Here is an 18,032-nt window from a genome sequence, read left to right on the forward strand (position 1 = left end):
GTGGAGCTCTATACCACGAATTAGCCGAAATCAAGAGTCGGACACTTAACCAACTGAGCCACCCAGGTACCCCAATTTGATTTTTAAATAGTACTTAAAATATCCTATTCTTAGCATTATTATTTAATTTTTTTTTTAATTTTTTTTTTTAACGTTTATTTATTTTGAGACAGAGAGAGGCAGAGCATGAACGGGGGAGGGGCAGAGAGAGAGGGAGACACAGAACCGGAAGCAGGCTCCAGGCCATCAGCCCAGAGCCCGACGCGGGGCTCGAACTCACTGACCGCGAAATCGTGACCTGAGCTGAAGTCAGACGCTTAACCGACTGAGCCACCCAGGCGCCCCTATTATTTAATTTATGTAGCAGAATTGTGGGAAAATGTATTTCTGTGATGTGTGTTAGTGGGCAGTATATAAAGTCACAGTTCTCACCATTTTGTGTGAACATTGTTGGTTTTAAGCAGAACTCTGTTTTCAGTCTTTACTGATATTGATAGATACAAAATTTGTTCAATGGGTATACTTTCACATGTGTAGCTATCATTAAGAAAACTGAACTTACTGTGAGTCTTTTGTAAAATGAGGTTATGTATTTGCCTAAAAAAAATATGTGTAAATAAAGCTTTCTAGAAATGTATCGTATGCACAGAGGCTGTGATCATTGCCAAATAAAAGGGATGTGGTTTAGTCTATGAATCATTCTACTATGGCTGCTACTAAGTACTCCCTAGCCATCACTGTACCAGATGTTTCATTAAACACTACAGCAACCTGTCCTTGTGCTACTGGGGCCTTATTACCCATTTACCTTCCCAAATTATCAAAGCCTGGAGAAAATATTTATTTGAAAACCCATTTGGAAGTAGGTGGAGAGTGGGGTTAAGGTGAGCAGAGATTGAGAGCAGAGTATGGGCTTAGTTCAGAGCTATGAATTGGAGGTGAATAGGAGAGGAGGAAGAACAGTAGCTAATAGCACAACCATGGGGTGGAGTTCGTGGGAACAAGTGGTTCCATGTAACAGTTGAAGCATTTTGGAAACACCCAGGTCTTGCCATTTAAGTACTGGTCACATGCTCACAATTAGAGTTCATGCAAAGTTTTGTTTTTCCTCAGCCTCTGAGTAGGCACCACTGTTCTGCAGTCTTAAAATAGCCAAGGAAAAACAGAGCTGCTTTATATTATCTTCCTTGCTGTGCTCTTGATTTTGTCACTCACTTTTTCTATTTTCCCATGCTTGGAACTCCATCCTTTTACTAGAAATACCTGTTTATGTGAAGGAAGGTGCTAGTAAGTTAGGAATTGATCTTAAAAAACAAAGATGTGTTTTTTAGAGTTCAATGGTAATGAAGTGAGAGATGGGAAGAAAGACTTGATTCGCATTTAAATCTTAAACTTGAAAAATAGTGATCTGATTTTACATTGACGCATTGTTTTTGTTTCTGTTAATTTTGAGTGCCTTAAAGAAAGAAGAGTCAGGTTTATTAATGCAGCTTTTCAGTCTTCTCTACATTTCTCATTTGGGTCTGTCTCCATTGGGACTTTTCTGTCCACTTTTAGGAAGCTCTGTTCCTATCAGTTTTTACAACTTAATATTTTTAAATATTACATTTTTAAAGAATTTAAATCAGTTCATAGAAATTAAATATAACAACTTCTTTTAGGATGAAGTTTTATGAAATCATGTTTCCATAATCATTTTTCATAAGTTGTTTCTTGGTGAAATATACTTATTGCTGTATCACAAGTTATTGTTGATAGTAACTCTTTGGAAGTAGTATGCCAGCTGTTTGTTCAGATAATAAAATTATATCACTGCAAGGAATCTTTGGCTCAAACAGGATGAGAACAGAATAATCTTTTGCTTTCCACATCGATACATTTTTGTATGTATAAACATTTTTTTTAAGTTTATTTAGAGACAGAGAAAGAGAAAAAGAGAGAGCAGGGGAGGGGCAAAGAGACAGGGAGAGAGAATCCCAGGCAGGCTCCACTCTGTCAGCATGGAACCCAGTGTGGGCTCCAACTCACAAATCCATGAGATAATGACCTGAGCCAAAATCAAGAGTCAGATGCTTAACCGACTGAACCACCCAGGCGCCCCAGAAATGGTGATGTTTTAAATAAATTAGCTATTTCATTGTTAGTCTCCACAAGGGGAAAATAACCAAAGCAGCAAGCCTTTAATGTATTTTTAGCATAGTATGCCAGACATGTATGGTTTGCTCACCATACTCTTTACAACCTATATTTGCATGTAGCTCTTCTTTGCCTCTTTAAAATTTTGTTTCATTTTCAGGCCCCAATTCAAGGATTTCTCCATTAATATAGGTGCAGTCAGTTATGATCTTACTCTTCTCTAAACTGACCACTTACTGTCTATTGTTTTCTTTTATGATTAAATAATATAGGCCTCTGGCATATGCAGTACGTTGCTGTAGAGATAAGACATAAATATGGAACAAGTATAAGCTCTTTACAGTAGGGTTTTTAGCATATCTTATTCTCCTTTTTATCACTCTATGCTGTCTAGCACAGTGCCAAACATGGCTCTCTAAATGCTTTGTGAATTCAGGTAAGATTAAAACATAATTATATTTTGTAACTCTTGTGGTCCTTTAAGTGAGTGCATCCATACAAATGAGTGCAGGAAAAGATTTAGGAACGACTGCTGGAAGAATAATAATTTGATTTGTTTAGATATGCTATATTAAAGACTGTTCTTCTTTTGAAATCATTAGGATCTCTTTTAAGGCTTATTATTCCCAGTTGGAGAGATATATATATACACCCTTGGTAGAAAATTTAGAAATAGTTTTTAAAAAGGAAAAAAATTCTCATGTATTTTTGTTTTTTTGTTTGTTTTTTTACCATACAAAGATTATCACTGTTAACATTTTATATCCTGCCAGACTTTTCAATGGGCAGCTTTTGCCATGTTTCTAAAAAGCAATTCTAATCCTACTCTTTTGACTTAATATTACAATATACAATTTTTATATTACAGATTCTTTGTAAATGTCACTTCAGTAGTTTGCATCGTAACCCATTAGAGCTCTTTAATTGAGTAAGTGTGAAAAAGTGATGGTAAAATGACTGTTTTCCCCCCCTTCTTTAAGTATCGGGAAAGAGGTGAGTAATGTTTTAATGTTTATTTATTTTTGAGAGAGACAGAGACACAGAATCCAAAGCAGGCTCACAGAGCCCGACGCAGGGCTCGAACTCACGAGCTTTGACATCATGACCTGAGCTGAAGTTGGATGCTCAACCAAGCCATCCAGGCACTCCTATTCCTGATATTTAGAAACTGTTAGTGGCAGTGACAGGCTGACCAGCCTTTTGGCTTAAGATTTGAAGATGTCCAGGCACAGAGTAGTAAAGTAATTGATTTACCATGGAGCTCCTACCAGACTATATTTTGGAACATGACAAATGCTGATCTTGCAACTTAAATTTTTGAACCATGTAGATACTTGGTTTTGTGTATTTCATATGCTAATCCTTATAAATCTGTGAACTGCCTATACCAATCACAAGAAAAATATAATTCATGTATTTTTAAAATTAACTCATGTACTTCAATTAAAAAAAAAAAAAACTTCTACATAATCATGTATTTAGGCTGAATAGTAAGTAATTGAAGAGATACATTCTTTGCAAACTTACCTGTATTGTGCTATGTTGCTTCCTCGATGTTGTTTCATGAGGAAGGACATGGCAAAGTATGTATTTTGCCCTCAAAAAAGTTAATAGTTTGTAAAAGAGTATTAATTTCATTAATCTCCTACTTATGTGGTTTCTCAGGAGGATATTTTGGTATGCTAATTTGTTTTTTAAAAGTGGTTATAGGGGCACCTGGGTGGTTCAGTCGGTTAGGCATCCAACTTCAGCTTAGGTCATAATCTTACAGTTCGTGAACTTGAGCCCCGTTTCAGGTGAGCTTGAGCCCTGCTTCAGGCTCTGCACTAATAATGTGGAGCCTGCTTGGGATTCTCTCTCTCTCTCTCCCTCTCTCTGTGTCCCTTGCTCACTCATGTTCTCTCTCTCTCTCTCTCTCTCTCTCTCTCTCTCTCTCTCAAAAATAAATAAATAACAAAAAATTGTAAAAAAAAAAAAAAAGTAGTGATTTATATTGGGTGATGTTGAAAGAGAACATTTTTATTTTGTGTATTGCTGCACTTTCCACCATCTGATTCATATTCCAGAGGTTTATTCAAAGTATATTCTGTATCTTTAGTCAGTGAATTGCATGCTATCATACCTTCTGGTAAAGGATGTAGCACATTATAGATATTTTCCACAGCTGATCGGCCCTCTGTAATGGTTCTCTTCTTTGTTTGACCTATAGACTAGTGTTACGTATTCGGGGGATGTCGTCACCTGTGATTGAGGAACACTAAGGGGATTGAGTATGCTTGGTGCTATGAAAGATGTGAACAACAATGAACATCTTTTGAAAGCTTACTGTGTGCCAGGCACTACACTGTGTGCTTTACCTGTTATGCTTTCATAATCATATAATCTATGAGGTTGGCAGTTACTATGTCCATTTTCCAGATGAGGAAACTGAGACTTAGATCAAGTTATTAGTTCAAAGCAGTATTCAAAGACTTGTATGGCCTTCACAGTGGTGATACTTCGGGTGCTGGCATGGTTGACCTGATGTCATCAAATAAATAGGAAAAACAAGCTTCTGTTTAGGGAACAGTCTGATAGCTCTATATCCAGGGGATCTACTCTGTAATAAGACCCACTCTCTGTATCAGAGTGCTCACTGGCTCTCTAGAGGAGGTACCCAGAAACTAAGTTGTAACTGCATCAGATGAATTGTAGGGCCAGTAAATGCTGTAGATGTTGCATTATTGGAAAGATCACTTTGTGAGACGTGGTCAGGAAAAGTTTTTTTAGAATTCCTGGATTTACATAGGAAGAAAGAGTATTCAGGGCAGGAAGGTACCATATTAACAAAAGTTAAAAAACATAAGGAGTATAATAGGATTGTAATTGTGGATAATGCAAGAGCATTATGGCAGCAAGTTAGGAAGGCTGGTGGGGACTGCGTTGTGAAGAGCCTTGAATTCCAGACAGAGGAGTTTGGCTTTATGCTGTAGGCTCTGGAAAGCAATGGAAGGTTTAGGAGAAGTTGTTTATGGACTAGTGTCCATATTTCTGCTTCTTTAGAAAGGTCCCTGCTTAGAATATTATTTTTCTCTCCATGACTTTAGGTCATTAGTACCTGTTTTTGAAATCTACCTGTCAAAAACATTACGGGAAGGAAAGACATTGATGCAGTAAAATTGACCCTTAGAGGCTTTGTGTTTTGTTTTGTTTTAATTTTCCTTACCTACTTATTCACAGGATACTGGCAAATTCATAAGTTCTCTAAAGAAATAATTTGAGAGGCTTTTATTAATTTTGAGTCTTGTCCTTCCTGTATCCCATTCTGAAATCTTGAATGTGCCAACTCCTTATTGTAACAGGACAGTGTTTATTGTATTTGGTTCCAGGGCCTCGGTCACCCTCCCTCCATGTAAGGCATTCCCACGATAGTTTAAGGCTTTCTTGTCTTTTCAAAGGTCACTGTATTTATTCTGTCCTGCTTTATACCAGTCATGTGGTAAAACTTAGGCCTGCTCCAGGAATCGGCTTTGTGCAGATCATAAGATAACTGTTGCTGTTACACTTACCGTTGATTAGTTTCTTGTAGGCAGTCACCCTTTTATGCCTTTTCACAAACAGCATCTGCTTTGCACATGGCCTAGGCAACAGGGTTATAATTAAAATTGGTAAATTGCTACTTAAAGTTTTGCTGGCTTTGTAAACAAGGCACATTTTTCAGTTTGACAAACATATTTGTTTTTATTCATGCCACCCTCTACATCTGTCACAATTATGTAGATGATTCTTGTTCAAATATAATAAAGGAGCCTCTAATACTTTAATGGATAACAAAATATCTGGCTGAACTTGGGCATAACAGTGTATATAGGATGAACACAGTTTTATTCAAAAGGCCAGAATTAATGGAATTTTGATATACATACTATTGACCCCATATCTTACTATAATTACAGACTATTGCTTCTGAAAATAAAAGAATTGGGAATTTTTCTTTCTTCTTTTTGGTCTACGTTTTGAGTGGCCATTTGAACCAATTCTGATTTCCTTCATGAAGATGATGATGTTTTCACTAGCCCTGGGACAACCATTTCAATGTGTAAAAAGATGCTTGTGTTGAGGGAGTGTGGGAGGCTCCTTTGGACATTTTGAAATCCTGAAAAGTAAGAATCACAATCATATGCTTAAGTATAATGTTTTTCAGTTTCACTAAATGGCAGAAACGAGCTACAATTCTTCCAGTATTATGGGTAACTTACAGCCAGCATTGGCTGTATCTTGAATTCAATTCAAGAATTGAATGAACCTAGCTGTCTTGTTCAGATCACCCTTCACTTCCCGCCATGTTGAATTTCCTGGTTGTATCAAAGAACTTTTTAAATATATAGTACCTCTTTGCTGTGTTACTGTGATAACTAAATGACTTTTTCCCAGGCCTGAGTTTTGATTTCTAAATGATACTCCTCTTGCCTCCTGATGTCTTGTTAACTTGCTGTCTGCTTTCTATAGGCGTACCTACGTTGGCAGTATGCCTGGTCGTATAATCAATGGCTTGAAGACTGTTGGGGTTAACAATCCAGTGTTCCTATTAGATGAGGTGGACAAACTAGGAAAAAGTCTGCAGGGTGATCCTGCAGCAGCTCTGCTTGAGGTAAGATACAGAAACTTCCTGGTCTGTGATCACCACAGTTATCTGAGAGCAGATAATTGTATTCAGTAGCATATACATTGATATGGGTGTAGTCATGGGAAAAAATGTTATATGGACTAAAATCTGAAAGCAAATTAATATCTAAATTGAAGTGTCTTAGAGATTTCTTCTTTTTCTAATAATTCTCATTTCTTTTTTCTTTTTTCTTTTTACCAAATATTTTAAATTTTATACATGCTTTTTGTTTAGAGACCAGTAATTCTATAAGATTATTACATAACACAGCAAGCAAGTTGTCTTCTCCCTGGGGATCCCCCATTTCCGCTTCTACACTTTGACCTCTTTAACTTTTAGTTAATTAGACCATATACAGTTTCTGACATCATTTGTTGATTACCCTCTATAGGAGATGAGGGTTTTTCTTGCTTTCTTCCCTCCACCCTTACTATATCATTTTTATACTCCCAGTCTCCCAATCTAAATTGTATCCTGATTTTGTTATGTCACTGTCAAATACTTAACATTATTACAAGTATGTAAGTGCTTTTCACAGCTGAGCCATGTGATAAATGGTAAACTGATCACTTTTCTTCTCCTGCCCCTCCTTTTTGTTTTCCTGTACATTTTTTAAAAAATCTTTGTAGGTTAATAATTGTCTTGTTTATTCTGTTTACTTCCAGCAGTTGTGTTAAGTCTCCTTTCAAGACTTGGAGACACTTTCCAAGTGTTATGTCTGTTTTATCTTCTTCACTCCTCCAGTCTGAGCTAGTCGTTGTCCACATCTGGAACCTAGCTGTCTTGTTCAGATCGCCCTTCACTTCCCACCATGTTGAATTTCTTGTTTCCTATATTCCATGCCTTCTGCTTTCTTGCTTTATTCTCTCACTTTCTTGGTGTTAATTTCCCAGAAGTTTCCTGAGAAAGCTTGCATGGGTGGGAGATGTTTTTAGACTTTGTATATCTGAAAATATGTTTCCCTCATCCTTGATTGGTAGTTTGCATTCTAGTTAGACATAATTTTCCTGCAATATTTTGAAGACATTTCTCCATTGTATTCCAGTTTCCTGTGTTGCAGTTGATAAGACCAAAGCCTTCTGGTCTTGTCTTTTGTGACTTGTTTTACTCTGAAAATTTTTAAGATCTACTTTTTATCCCATTTTTCTGAAATTTTACAGTAATCTGCCTTGGCATCAGTCTCTTTTTCTCCATTTTTGCTGATGCTTTGAAGATTCTTTGAATTGGAAAATCCTGTCCTTTATTTCTGTAAAATTTTCTTGAATTCTCTTGATGATTTTTTTCTTCATTTTTTGGGGGGAACACCTATCAATTGGATTTGAGATCTTTAATCTTCTTATCTTTTCTGTTAGTCATCTTTTTTGTTTTTTGCTGTATTTTTTTATGAAGACTTTCTTAGCTTTATCTAGTAATCCTTCTATGAGGTTATTATTTCAAAGATCTTTTTCTTAACTTCTCTGCTTGTTCTTTTTATAGTATCTTGCTCTCATTACATGGATGTAATATGTCCTCTTATCTCTGTGAGAAATACCCTACTAGATTTTTTTCTTTTTCCTTTTCTATAAGCCGCTTTTATCTATTTGTTATATATGTTGTTTTGTTTTGTTTTGTTTTTTGGTCTCTGTCTTTTATATTAGAGTCTTCTGTTAGATGTCTGGCAATTTGTGTTTGTTTGTATTTAGTAGTGAGGAACAGAATGCTGATTGGAATCTGAGGACGGTTTATTGACTGAGTTTCACAATAGGGTCGGCTGGGCCATTTGGTTGAAGAATCTCTTATGTCAGTAACTTTAGGTCGAATTTCTCAGAGAGGGCTCCCTAAGTCTCTTGCCTTTAGAATTAAGGCTTGGCTGCCAGCTTCCTGGGAAATAAGCAGTGGGGAGAAAGTGGGGACTGTCACTGCATTCAGCATCCTGGATGTATGCATTCACCTAAACTGTTATTTTCAATAGAGTACATACTCCGCTCAGCTGTGCCCAGGGTCACCTGGGCAGGGAACAGCTGTTTTATGTTCTTAAGAAAATAAACTTCCAGGTTTTCCTGGGATGGGGGAAGGGATCTGGGACCTGACTGCTTCATAAATGTAATTTAACCAGTCCTCCTTAGTTTACTACCTCTGCTCCCCCAGTCCTTACCCTGGTTTAAGTAAAATATTACTATTCGAACTGATTTGTAGAATTGAGGAAAAACTTACTTTGTGAGTTTGGTTTTTTTGTTTATTTCCTTGCTTTGAATTCCTTCTGGCTTCCTGTTTCCTTTTTTGGTTTTTGTTTTTGTAATCTTCTTAGAACAGGATGACCCTGGGAGATGTTTCTTGTAAGCAGGGAGACTATACATTCTGGTTTGCCTGGGACAATCCCGTTTTATGCCTAGTTATCAATTGCACTCTCTTCTGGTCTCAGAAGTGGGTCCTGTTTGGACCATAAAAAGTACAGTTGCCATATTTAAAAGCCACAGAAGTTGGAGATAAGAGTTTCACTTGGTTTGGTTTTGCCTATTTTTATTGTAGAACAGTTCTGACTCAATGACTGGTTTACCCATTAGTACTACGAACAATAAAATAGTGAACATTATTGGGGCGCCTGGGTGGCTCAGTCGGTTAAGCGGCCGACTTCAGCTCAGGTCACGATCTCACGGTCCGTGAGTTCGAGCCCCACGGCTCTGGGCTCTGGGCCCCGTCGGGCTCTGGGCTGATGGCTTGAGCCCCGTCGGCTCTGGGCTGATGGCTCAGAGCCTGGAGCCTGCTTCCGATTCTGTGTCTCCCTCTCTCTCTGCCCCTCCCCCGTTCATGCTCTGTCTCTCTCTGTCTCAAAAATAAATAAAACGTTAAAAAAAATTAAAAAAAAAATAGTGAACATTATTGAAGGTTTTAGTGGCTTCTTAGATGATTACTTTAGACTTTCAGTTTAATTTATATTGGCACATTTTTCAGGTAATCTGACCGACTCTCTCATTAGACAGTTATAGTTACCCTTTTGAAAAGAATTTGAGAGTATTTCCCTGATACTTGGGTTTCTCAGTATACTGTTTGTGGGAGTCCTAAAACAAATCCACCAAAGACAGCTTCACAAGTAGTAGGAGATAATTAATCCCTGTCTATTTATTACACAGTGTGTTTTAGTTCTTCACCGTAGTGCTTTGTAATGATTTAGTAACATTTGTTGGATTGAGATGACCTTTGATAAGAAGCTGGCATAGTGATATTTCTTTGTCTGATATAGAAGTTGGTATTCACTTTTTTGGCAATTGCTTTATTAATATTCCAAATAAAAGTGTTAAAGCCTCAAATGATACCTCAAAGTAAATGATACCTGGGATCACATACTTATACTATAGTTTAGTTATGAGTAACATCAGTTCCTTACAGACTGGGGTTCTTTTTTGTTGGTTTTTTTAATTTATTTTGAGAGAGACCGAATACAAGCAGAGGAGGGGCAGAGAGAGGAAGAGAGAGAAAATCCCAAGCAGGCTCCATGCTGAGCATGGAGCCCAACTGGGGGCTTGATATCACATGACCACAAGATCATGACCTGAGCTGAGATCAAGAATGGGACATTTAGACGACTGAGCCACCCAGGCACCCCGAGACTAGGATTCCATAGGGTGAAGCAAGATACATATACAGAAGAAATGAGTATGTTGGTACCTGATGTCCTTCTCCCTCCCACGTGCCCCAGTCCTTGGTGGAAACATCTTCTATCACAGAGGTTGAAACAATTAAATGAGTTATATGTAAAAGTGCTCTGGAAACCGTAAAGTACTCTATACATGTTATTTTAATTTAATGTCCACTCAGTTTCATCTATGTCCAGTTTGAAAACGACTTTCTGTTTCCATCACCTTTAGACCCACCTAAATGAAAAAAAGAAACACCTTGTATTTAAAGTAGAATGTTACTGAGAAACCGGAAATACCAGGAGTATGATTTATCTTCCCACATAGAAAGCCTACTCTTTAATGAAATGATTTCTAGATATTATTTATAAGATATAGTCATATGAGATTATTTTATAGCTAATTTATATTATGCCTGTATATATTAGATATAAAGAACATAAGTATAGAGTGGTTACTCTAAATAAATTAAAGAATATACTTTTTCCATTCTTCTCAGCTTCATATTTATTCATGGTGGAGATGCCTATTTCCAGTTACTGTTGTCAACAAAGGAATATTTACTCAAAATTTAGATAGCCTCTTGAAAATTTATTGGAAGAATAAAAAACAGATGTAACTAATTGATAAGCAAATGTTGGTAGACAGAATTTGGACAGGTCTGTTGTTGAATAGTATTAAAATGTCAGATACAAGGAAAGTCCTTTTATGTAATTACTAGACTCAAAAGAAAATTATAGAATTCTTATCAGGTAGGTACAATCATATTTATAATTGATGCAAGATCCAGACTTTGTTATAAAATATATGTGTATTTCCAAAATACAATTTTAATGTGAATGGGCTAACAAAATGCATGGATACTTTACCAGTTTTCTATATAAACAGTATTTACAGTTCTGAATAGATAGATAGATAGATAGATAGATAGATAGATAGATAGAATCCCCAAAGTGGAAAAGTCCCTAATCTAGACATAATAAACTTTTTTTTAAAACTGACATTCTTAATTAGAATTAGATCCATTTAGTAATTAGAGTGAGTTTGGTAGATTTACTACTTGGATACAGCAGACCTAGGGTCTTCTAATCTAAGCTCTACAACTATTGTCAAAGAATTTCAAGGAGAGGGACTTTCCTTTTATTAAGGAAAATTTTGAGGTTCTGGATGTTACCTTAATTTTTTATCTCATCACATGCTGTATTTACAATGTAAATTCTAAGACCCACCAGAGTAAAAGATGTCTTAAATACTGATGTTATCAGAGAGGTGTGGCTGAAGACACCTTTTTCAGCTTTCATTTCCTCTTTACTGTCTCTGATTAAGAGGGATACTGCCATTTAATGATTAAACTAAGCTACATTAGGGAAACCTACTAATCATTTCTTTTTAGTGCTGGCAAACCCTGTCACCAGCGCCCAAGGCATACTTGCAAGTTACACAAAAATGTCTTGATGTCTATGTTAGCATTTTTCTTTTTATACCCTGCTCCCATTTTTTGTCTTGTTACCCACCCACTCTCCCCCAAGCACATACACATGTACAAGCTGCCACCTGACTGTCCACAGCCCTCCAACCCTTAGCTATATTTGCAACCAAAATTACTGTTTCTCATTTCTACCCTATTTAACACTCTTGTTAGTAGAGTTTGGTGGTGATTAGATTGTGTAGTCAAGTTTACCTGAAAATTAATTTTGGAGTGGGTTGAGGGAATTATTGTTATGAATTTGTGACTTGATAATCACCAAGACTTTCTTTTCCTCTCTTGGCCATCCTCAGGGATGCTCTATGAGGGGATCATTAGACAAACCTGTGGCCCAAATCCTGGCTATGTGTCTTGGCAAGGACCCTACTACTGGATTCAGTAGTAAACTAAGAAAAGGAAAAAACCACCTGAGAGAAGTATAGGCAGCAAATTGTTGAGAAATAGTAATTTGACTAATAAATTAAGAAATAATGATGAGTTGGGTTTAGTTTTTATATACCAGGTTTTCAGGAGCAAGTACTTTTCAAAATATCCTGTTCATTTGGGGAAACATTTTACCAGTATTAAATCGATTATATATTCTTATTTTTTATATGAATAGGCAATATTTACAAATTTAGAGACCTCTCTTTTATATTAATGATCCTTTTTTGCCAAAAAAGAAATAAATGAAATTTGAATGTTCTAAAAATGTTTGATCAGCTTTAGGCAATTTTAAGACAGAAGTAGAAATAGGCATTCATAGTGAGATGTAAGCTGTTTGCCTCTGATTAAACTAAAGCAGCTGACCCTATTTAAAAATTATTATTTAAATATATTTTATTAATTTTTTACAGTGTCAATGAGGTATAATTACATTCAGTAAAGTGGGTGTATTTAAAATGTACAGCTTAATTTTGATATGTGTATTAATCATGAAACCATAATTATAATCAAGGTATTAGACATAGAAGTTCTACTTCTGAAACAAAAAATTCACTAGAGGGCATCAACAGTAGATTAGAACTGGTAGATCTTTGAATTTGAAGATCAGTTGCTAGAAATTATGCAGTCTGAAGAACAGGAAAACAAAGTGACTAAAATGAACAGGGAAATGTGGGATACTATTAAGCACAACAATGTACGCCTAATTGAACAGGACAGGGAAGATAGGAGCAGAAAAAGTTTTTGAGGGAATAATGGATGAAAACTTCCCAAATGTGATAAAAAACATAAATCTACACATTTGTGAAGCTTGATAAATTTCCATGTAAAATAAGCACAAAGAAATCCATAGATAGATATCATAATAACAATCCTGAAAGACAAAATAGAAAACTTTGAAAACACCAAGAGAAAAACAGTTGGTATACCCATAAACCTTTTTGATCAGCATTTGGATTTTTCAAGTTTTCGCTATTACAAATAAAGCTATTGTGAATACTTATGTACAAGTCTTTCTATGGATGTATACTTCTATTTTTCTTTGATAAATGCCTATTGAGTGGATAGCTTGGTCAAATGGTAGGTGTCTGCTTAACTTTTTAAGAAACTGCCAAATTGTTTTCCAAAATGATGGTTGTACCATTTTACATTTCTCCTACTAGTGTATAAGAGTTCCAGTTCCACATTTTTGTCAGTATTTGACATGCAGTAAGTTTTTTAATTTTAATCATTCTGGTAGGTGTATTGTATTATCTCATTGTGGTTTTAATCTGCATTTCCTTAATGATTAATGATATGTTGAGCAACTTTGTATGTGATATTTGCCTGTATCCTGTATTTTTTTGTAAAATGTCTAGCTTTTTTTTTTCTTTTGAGTTGTCTTTTTATTATTGAGTTGTAAGAATTCCTTATATGTTCTAGACAGATTTCGTTTGTCAGTTACATATTTTTCAGATATTTTCTCCAAATATTTTATTTTATTAATGTTTATTTATTTTTGAGAGAGAGAGAGAGAGAGAGGGAGGGGCAGAGAGAGAAGGAGACATAGAATCCAAAACAGGCTCCAGTGTCTGAGCTGTCAGCACAGAGCCTGATGCAAGGCTCAAACTCACAAACCACAAGATCGTGACCTGAGCCAAAGGTCATGCTTAACTGACTGAGCCACCCAGGGGCCCCTCTTCAAATATTTTAGTAACAATGTCTTTGGAAGAGAGCCCAAAAAGCTTTTTGTTTGTTTTTCAAAGTTCAGTTCATTGATTCTTGTGTGTGTGTTTTCTTTTGCATTGTAATTAATAAATCTTTACTAAACCAAGGTCACACAGATTTTCTCGTGTTTTCTTCTAGAAGTTTTATATTTTTGGCTCTAACATTTGGGTCTGTGGCCCATGCTTAGTGAGTTTTTGTATTCAGTGTGTGGTGTAAAGGTCAAATTTCCATTTCTTTTCTTAGGTTTGTTTTTTGTTTTTTGTTTTTTTGTCCCATTTCACATATGGGTACTTAATTGTTCCAGTACTATTTGTTGAAAGAAGTATCTTTTTCTCATTTGAATTGCCCTAGATACCTTTGTCAAATATTAGTTGATAGATTGTCTGGCTGTGTTTTATATTTCTGAGTTCTCTATGCTGTCCCATCAATGTATGCTTATGCTAGTACCCTCCATACCAAGTTGATTACTGTTGCTTTATAATAGGTCTTGAAATTCTAGTGTTAGTTCTCCAACTTTGCTTTTCTTTTCCAGAAAAACTTTGGCTATTCTAGATGCTTTGCATTTCCATATAAATTTTAGAATCTTTGCTATAAAACAGTGCTCATATTTTACTGGGATTTTAATTGACATTTCATTTCAATTTGTACTTCATTTGGGGAGAATTGTCATCTTAAAAATATCATGCCTTCTCGTCCATTGCGTATCTCTCCATTTTTTTTAGGTCTCCCTTACTTTCCAGCAGCGTTTTAGCACTTTCAGCACATGCATATTGTACTTTGTCATATTTATCCCAAATTATTTCATAATTCTTGCTTATTTTTTTATTTCAATTTCTGATTATTGCTAGTATTAATAAAAAGTACAATTTATATTTTGTGTGTTGACATCATATCCTACATTCATTTATTCTAGTCCCTTTCTCTTTCAGCCTTTAATTTTGTTTGTTTGGTCCCTGTATTTTATGTTAGGGCTTTCCTCCAATCTTTGATGATTCTTGGTTGTCCTTTTGTATATATAATGTATCACATTAAGATTATTAAAAGTTTTGTGTGCACATGCAAGGTGACACCTTGTAAGCTTTACCACATGGTGAGAAGTTTGGAATGGGTTCCTCAAATTTCAGGACCTATAGATCATATTTCTTCGAACAGTTGGTATTTTCAGAGAAAGGTCCATTATTATTTCTGCTAGAGGGAGTCAGGCTCTCTGTATTGTAAAACCTACTATTCTAAACAGCCTGTAGTTAGAATGTTGACTTTCGCTTTGACTCAAGAGTTTAAAAGATTTGGGGCACCTGGGTGGCTCAGTCAGTTAAGTGTCCAATTTCAGCTCAGGGCAATGATTTCATGGCTTGTGAGTTCAAGCCCCGCATTGGGCTCTTTGCTGACAGCCCAGAGCCTGGAGCCTCTCCCACTCATGCTGTCTCTCTCTCTGTCTCAAAAATAAATAAAAACATTAAAAAAAAATTTTTAAGAGTTTAAAAGATTATTGTTTTAACATTTCTAAATATTTATGTTTTTATTATAATTTTGATGTATAATATATTGCCCAAGTATGCAACTTCATTTTTTCAAATTTTAGTTTATTGAGGATCCATTTTCATAAATATTCTGTAGATTTTAGGAAAGACAGTTTATTTGTAACATACTGACCTTTGAAATGTATATATGTATATCCATGATGAAGTGTATATTTGTATAAGCATGCATATGTGTTTGCACATACTATACATACACCTAAAGAACAGCAATGTTATAACAGTTATATGTGTGTAAGTATTATAAGATTGCTATTCTCTAGGTTTAGGTCTTTTTTCTGCACATTAAGATATACATTAAACTTACCCACTATAGTTTTTGTCGGTTTCATTTTGTAATTTCTAATGAATTTTTTAAATTACATTTTAAGAGTATTCATTTGTTTATATCATCATTATGGATATTTTCTGCTATCTAGGTACAGCCCTTTGTTCCATTCATGGTTCCTAACTTCAGTTTCTACTTGGGTTACTAATATTTGTACAGTTCTTCCTTCCTTTTTTGTTAATATATATCAGGCATAGCTTTTTCTGTCTTTTAACTTTTAACCTTGTAGTATTATGTTTTATTAGTATTTCATATAATCAAATTTTAGATTACCTTTTTTTTTTTTTTAATTTTTTTTTTTTCAACGTTTTTTTTTTTTTTTTAATTTATTTTTGGGACAGAGAGAGACAGAGCATGAACGGGGGAGGGGCAGAGAGAGAGGGAGACACAGAATCGGAAACAGGCTCCAGGCTCCGAGCCGTCAGCCCAGAGCCTGACGCGGGGCTCGAACTCACGGACCGCGAGATCGTGACCTGGCTGAAGTCGGACGCTTAACCGACTGCGCCACCCAGGCGCCCCTAGATTACCTTTTGATACTATCTGGAAGTCTCTAATATTCAGTAGGCTTTTTTTGTATTATTATCTAACTCAGGTTTGGAGCCTTTTGTCATCTCATTGTTCAGTTGTTTTCTGTACCCTTTTTAAGGAGTCCTAGTTACTTTCTTTGAATTATGTTATTAACTATATGGACACTTTGTTCAGAAGGCATTTATTCTGTTTTTTATACTACGTGTGATACTTTTAAGTTAAAAAAAATCACACATCTCGGGTTCTCTATCAGTATCATACATGAAATAGGATATATTGTTCCTCCCTTTAGTAAATCAAAATGAAATAATACACAGTAATCCACCACATCCTTATCTCACTACCTGGTTACTTTAAGTGATTTCATTTTTTACATTATTTTGATCAGAAACCATTTTTGACTTTTATATTATTTCTTTTTTTTAAATTAATAGCCTTCCCCTCTTCTTTTCTTTTTCTTTCTTTCTTTTTTTTATAACAGTTTTAGGTTTATAGCACAATTGAGTGAAAAGTACCGAGAGTCTCATATAACCTTTTACCCTCCCTACCCCAGTTTTCTCTTTTTTAACATCTTGCATTAGCATGGTACATTTTACATATTCAGCAGTCAATAGACATTTGGGTTGTTCCTACCTTTGGTTGTTATGTATAATGCTGCTGTAATCATTTATGTGCAAGTTTGTGTGTATAATAGGTTTTCAGTTCTCTTGTTATCTGGGAGTGGAGTTGCTGGGTCATATGGAAATTCTGTATTTAACACTTTGAGAAACTTACCAAGTATTTTCCAAAGTGACCATACCATTTTAGTTTTTCACTGTGTTTGAAAGTTCTAATTTCTCTGCATCTACATCAATACTTGTTATTATCCATTGTTTTTATTTTAGCCATCCATTTGTTTAGTAGGTGTGAAGCTATAGTTAATTGTGATTTTTATTATTTCCCTAATTACTAATAAAGTTGAGCATCTTTTCATGTATTTATTGGCCATTTGTATATCTTCTTTATAGAAATATCTATTCAAATCCTTTGCCCATTTTTACCTGGGTTATTTGTCTTTTTCTGTTAAATTCTTTACATATTCTAGATACAAGTTCCTTCTCAGGTACAGGATTTGCAGATATTTTCACCAGTTTTGGGGGCTTTCTTACCACTTTTTTGATGGTGTTCATTGAAGCACAAAATTTTTTAATTTTGATAATGTCTAAATTATCTATATTTTTCTTTCGTTGTTTGTGGTTTTGATGGTATATCTAAGAAGCCATTTAATCCAAGGTCATAAGAATTTTTTTTTATGAGAATTTATTCTTAACATTTTCTCTTAAGAGTTTCACAGTTTTAGTTCTTGCATTTAGATCTACAGTTGATTTTGACCTAATGTTTATATATGGTGTAAAACATAGAGATTCAGCTTCCTTCTTTTGCATGTGGATATCCAGTTGTCCCAAGCACCACTTATTGAACACTTTTCTTTTTCCATAGAATGGTATTCTCACCCTTACTGAAAATCAATTGATTGTAAATGCATGTGTTTATTTCTGGTCTTCCAAATCTATTCCATTGATCTATATTTCTGTCCTTATGCCAGTATCACATAATCTTGCTTACTTTAATTTTGTAGAAGTTGTTA

The 18,032-nt window shown here is 35.3% G+C and overlaps 1 protein-coding gene across 1 annotated transcript in view; it reads left to right on the forward strand.

Annotated features, from left to right (window-relative positions):
• LONP2 (lon peptidase 2, peroxisomal) overlaps positions 1-18,032 on the forward strand; it is a 104,184-nt gene that overhangs the window by 27,145 nt on the left and 59,007 nt on the right. The window contains exon 8 of the mRNA XM_058706807.1: positions 6,625-6,766. Coding sequence (XP_058562790.1) covers positions 6,625-6,766 — 142 coding nt within the window. The remainder of the gene's footprint in view (positions 1-6,624; positions 6,767-18,032) is intronic.

This window comes from Neofelis nebulosa, chromosome 17 (genome assembly GCF_028018385.1).
Source record: "Neofelis nebulosa isolate mNeoNeb1 chromosome 17, mNeoNeb1.pri, whole genome shotgun sequence".
NCBI classification, from domain to species: Eukaryota; Metazoa; Chordata; class Mammalia; order Carnivora; family Felidae; genus Neofelis; species Neofelis nebulosa.